General features: G+C 44.0%; 1 protein-coding gene across 1 annotated transcript; it reads left to right on the top strand.

Moving 5' to 3' along the window:
- Positions 1–1,616: 1,616 nt before the first annotated feature.
- LOC101596315 (PRELI domain-containing protein 1, mitochondrial-like) lies at positions 1,617–2,635 on the top strand. The gene has a single exon (XM_045138546.1). The coding sequence runs from the start codon at positions 1,617–1,619 to the stop codon at positions 2,274–2,276; it is 660 nt and encodes a 219-aa protein (XP_044994481.1). The 3' UTR covers positions 2,277–2,635.
- The last annotated feature ends 1,887 nt before the right edge of the window (positions 2,636–4,522 follow it).

The following is a 4,522-nucleotide window of genomic DNA, read 5'->3' as shown; positions in this document are numbered from 1 at the left end:
GTTTGAAGACCTGTGTGGGCACATCACTTGACTGTGGTAGTCCCTTCTTGTTTATTTTTTTTATTTTTATTTTTTGTTTATCTATTTGAGAGCAAGAGAGAGAGACAGAGAGACAGAGAGGAATGGGCACACCAGGGCCTCCAGCCACTGCAAACAAACTCCAGATGCGTGTGCCCCCTTGTGCATCTGGCTAACGTGGGTCCTGGGGAATCAAGCTTTGAACCAGGGTCCTTAGGCTTCACAGGCAAGTGCTTAACCGCTAAAGCCGTCTCTCCAGCCCCCTTCTTGTTTATTTTTAATGAGAGTCCCTGACTAGCAGTACTCCTCTCTCTTTTTTTTTTTAAATATTTTTTGTTCATTTTTTATTTATTTATTTGAGAGTGACAGACACAGAGAGAAAGACAGATAGAGAGAGAGAGAGAGAGAATGGGCGAGCCAGGGCTTCCAGCCACTGCAAACGAACTCCAGATGCGTGCATCCCCTTGTGCATCTGGCAAACGTGGGACCTGGGGAACCGAGCCTCGAACCGGGTTCCTTAGGCTTCACAGGCAAGCGCTTAACCGCTAAGCCATCTCTCCAGCCCTCAGTACTCTTCTCTTGACTACTCTATTTGTTTAGGATGCTTGCTTTAGGCTAAGGTTCCAAGCTGCCATCAGATAACTATAGGACAGTCACAAGGGCTCTTGTTCATAGGGTATGGGCCCAAAAGAGAAAGGGCCCATTTCCCATTGTCTAGCTTAGGCATACTACCACCCAGTATGCCCATGCCCACTGTATCTCTAATCTTTTTGATTTTTTTCTGAGCATGTGCATGTATAAATATAATAAATTCAAGTATATTTATTTATAACATAATTTTATCTATTCTACTATAACCTAGGCAACTGGCTCCTTTTACTTCCTAGAAATTCAAACTCTGAACTCACCCTAACCACAGCTTTAAAAATATTTTATTTTTATTTATTCACTTGAGAGAGAGGTAAGTAGAGAAAGAGAGATTGGTTGTGTCAGGGCATCTACCCACAGCAAACAAGCTCCAGACACATGCGATACCTTGTGCATCTGGTTTACATGGGTCCTGGGGAACTGAACATGGGTCTTTTTGATTGCAGGCAAGCACCTTAACAGCTAAGCTATCTTGCCAGCGCCTACCACAACTTTTAGAGCTATGGCAATCTTCTAGAATTTTTTTTTTTACAAATTTTTAGAAACTATACCTTTAAAATAACTTTTTAAAAAATATATACATATATTTTAATTAATTAATTAATTTTTGAGATAGGGTCTCACTCCAGCCCAGGCTGACCTGGGATTCACTATGTAGTCTCAGGGTGGCCTTGAACTCACGGTGATCCTCCTACCTTTGCCTCCAGAGTGCTGGGATTAAAGACATGCACCACCATACCCAGTGTAATATATTTTATTTATTTATAATTTTTTAAATTTATTTAAGAAAGGAGAGAGAGGTCCCCTCATGGCGGCTGTGGCGACCTGGGCGCGGCGCGGCCGTGACTGAGCTGCGAGCCTGGCGGGCTTGCGCCTAGCCACGTGCCCCTCCCCGGGCTCCGCACCCCTGATGCTGCGGGGGCGCTGAGCCCGTCGCCCAGGCCGACACGATGGTGAAGTATTTCCTGGGTCAGAGCGTGCTCCGAAGTTCCTGGGACCAAGTGTTCGCTGCCTTCTGGCAGCGGTACCCGAATCCCTACAGCAAACATGTCTTGACTGAAGACATCGTGCACCGGGAGGTGACCCCTGACCAGAAGCTTCTGTCCCGGAGACTCCTGACCAAGGCCAACAGGATGCCCCGCTGGACGGAGCGACTGTTTCGTGCCAGTGTTGCTCACTCGGTGTACATCCTGGAGGACTCTGTCGTGGACCCGCAGAATCAGACCATGACCACCTTCACCTGGAGCATCAACCATGCCCGGCTGATGGTGGTGGAGGAACGATGTGTTTACTGTGTGAATTCTGACAGCAACAGCTGGACCGAAATCCGCCGGGAAGCCTGGGTCTCCTCTAGTTTATTTGGGGTCTCCAGAGCTGTCCAGGAATTTGGTCTTGCCCGATTCAAAAGCAATGTGACCAAGACAATGAAGGGTTTTGAATACATCTTGGCCAAGCTGCAAGGTGAGACCCCTTCTAAAACACTTGTTGAGACAGCCAAAGAGGCCGAGGAGAAAGCGAAGGAGACAGCACTGGCAGCTACAGAGAAGGCCAAGGACCTCGCCAAGAAGGCCGCCACCAAACAGCAGCAGCAGCAGCAGCAGTTTGTGTAGCCCACCAGCCCGTGCGGCTCAGCCCTCTCCCCTACTCCTCTTGTACTTATTAAAAATCAACTTGCAGCCCTCTCTGCTGTTGGGATGGTGGCTGCGCATGTGCCCTGTTCAGCATCTCAGTATACCAGGCTCCATGTCCATGCTGAGCCCGGCCTGCTTGTTCCCCCTTTGGGCATCTGACAGGTGCAGACAGACTGTGACTTGCCCAAGGTCACAAGCAGTGCGCAGGTGAAGTGGCAATAAATGGTAGACTGTAAGCTCCACGAGGGCAGGGTTCCTTGTTCTATTCTCTGATATGTCCCAAGTCCCTGGAATATTTAGCATATAACAGGCATTCAATAAATACTTGTTGGACTCAATAGGCCCAAGCTCTGGAAAAAAAAAAAAAAAAGGAAGGAGAGAGAGAGAGACATGGAGAGAGGGAGAGAATTAGTATGTCAGGGCCTTCATATGCTGCAAATGAACTCCAGAAGCATGCACCACTTTGTACATCTGGCTTTATGTGGGTACTTGGGCTTTTTGTGGGGCATCAAATGTGGGTCGGTAGGCTTTTCAGGCAAGTGCCTTAACCACTGAGCCATTGCTCCAACCCCAGAGAGTATATTTTAAAATCCGTTTCTGAGAACATAACTATATCTAATCTTGTATAGAATCTATAATATATTTTCTTTGAAAATAAATCCAATAGAAAATAAATTTTTAGAGCTCTTTTGTCTGATAATTATTACCTTTATTATATTTTGTTTTTCTGACATTTATACTTCTCTATTTTTATCAAGATATTAATCACATAAATCCATGGGGTACAGAGTAAGAATTCAACACATGCAAGTACTGATCAAGTCCAGGTGATCAGTGTTTTCCTCTCCTTATATTTCTGGAGCCTTCAAGATCCTCTCCTCTAGATCTTCATGAAACACAGTGGGTTATTAACTGTAGTTCCCTCTGTCCTGACGAACACTGGAACTTACTTCTTCTGCTGTGAATTGGTACTCATTGTCCAGTCTCCTTTTTCCCTCTTCCTGCCCTCCCAAGCCTTTAGAAACTACTCTACATTCAGTTTGCTTCTTCTTCTTCTTTTTATCTTTTTTTTTTTTTGAGGTAGGGTCTTACTCTAACTCAGGTTAACCTGGATGGAATTCAGCATGTAGTCTCAGGGTGGCCTTGAACTCATGGAGAGCCTTCTACCTATGCCTCCTGAGTGCTAAGATTAAAGGCATGCACCACCATGACCAGCTCAGTTTGAGTTTTTAATGCTTTCACATAAAGACACAACATTCACTATTTGCCTTACTGTGTCTGGATTACTTCATTTATCACAATGCCTTTCAGTTCCATACATTGTACTGCAAGTGTCATAGTTTTGTTGACAAATAATCTGCACATGCACTTACCTTTTCCTTATTTATCCACTGATGGGCACCTTGCTTAATTCTGTATCTTAAGCTATTATGACTCATTAATTTCCCAATTTTCTCAAAAGGGTCTTTCTTGTATTAAAAGTCAACATTTCCATCACTCCCTGCCTCTCCAACTTTCTCTGCACTTCTTTAGAAAGACAAAACATTTTCTTCCAAGATAGCAAACTTCTAGAAGATTCAGATAATTATGGTGTCATGGGTTTGGAATGGAAGTAAATATTTGCAGGTTGTGAGAACAACTAAAAAGAAAAGAATTGCTTTGTACAGATGGAGAAATGTCATGGATGCATTAAATTCTTTCTGTGAGAGGGTGGACATTCATATGCACATATATCCATATATATCAAGTGAAGAAGTAGAAAAATTTCTGGCAAGTTCACATTTTGTTTTCTGTGTGTTTTCTAGTTCAGCCAGACAGTTCACAGATGCTGTTTTATAATGGTAATTATCCACTCAGATTCCATCCCACACTCGCAGTCCTGAGCACCCTAGAGTCCCATGAAATAGGACACAATGGGCAAGTCTCTGGATACTTCTCGTTAGCTTGGTTGGTTGGTGTGTTAGTTACTGCATGTTTAAATAACTGAATGGCAAAATGACTAGAAGAGCAGGAGGCTCCGGAAGCATTAAAACCCTGGATGCTAAGAAGGGTACTGTGAGCCAAGATCCCATCTCTCATTGTGGGTGAAAAGTCTTTGATACTGTCTGTGTAATTCCCTTTCAAGTATTTACCTACATGACTCCTTTGTGATATGTGGAGCTCAGGTTACAACCTTTGGCTGGAGCTTAATGAAATCTTTGTTGTTCTCTCCATCAGAATGAAAT

Source organism: Jaculus jaculus, chromosome 1 (assembly GCF_020740685.1).
Source record: "Jaculus jaculus isolate mJacJac1 chromosome 1, mJacJac1.mat.Y.cur, whole genome shotgun sequence".
Taxonomy (NCBI): domain Eukaryota; kingdom Metazoa; phylum Chordata; class Mammalia; order Rodentia; family Dipodidae; genus Jaculus; species Jaculus jaculus.
This window is presented reverse-complemented; position numbering and strand designations above follow the sequence as displayed.

What these genes read in the sequence shown, in the direction of transcription:
- LOC101596315 (XM_045138546.1), top strand. Translation starts at nt 1,617, where the DNA reads ATGGTGAAGTATTTCCTGGGTCAGAGCGTGCTCCGAAGTTCCTGGGAC.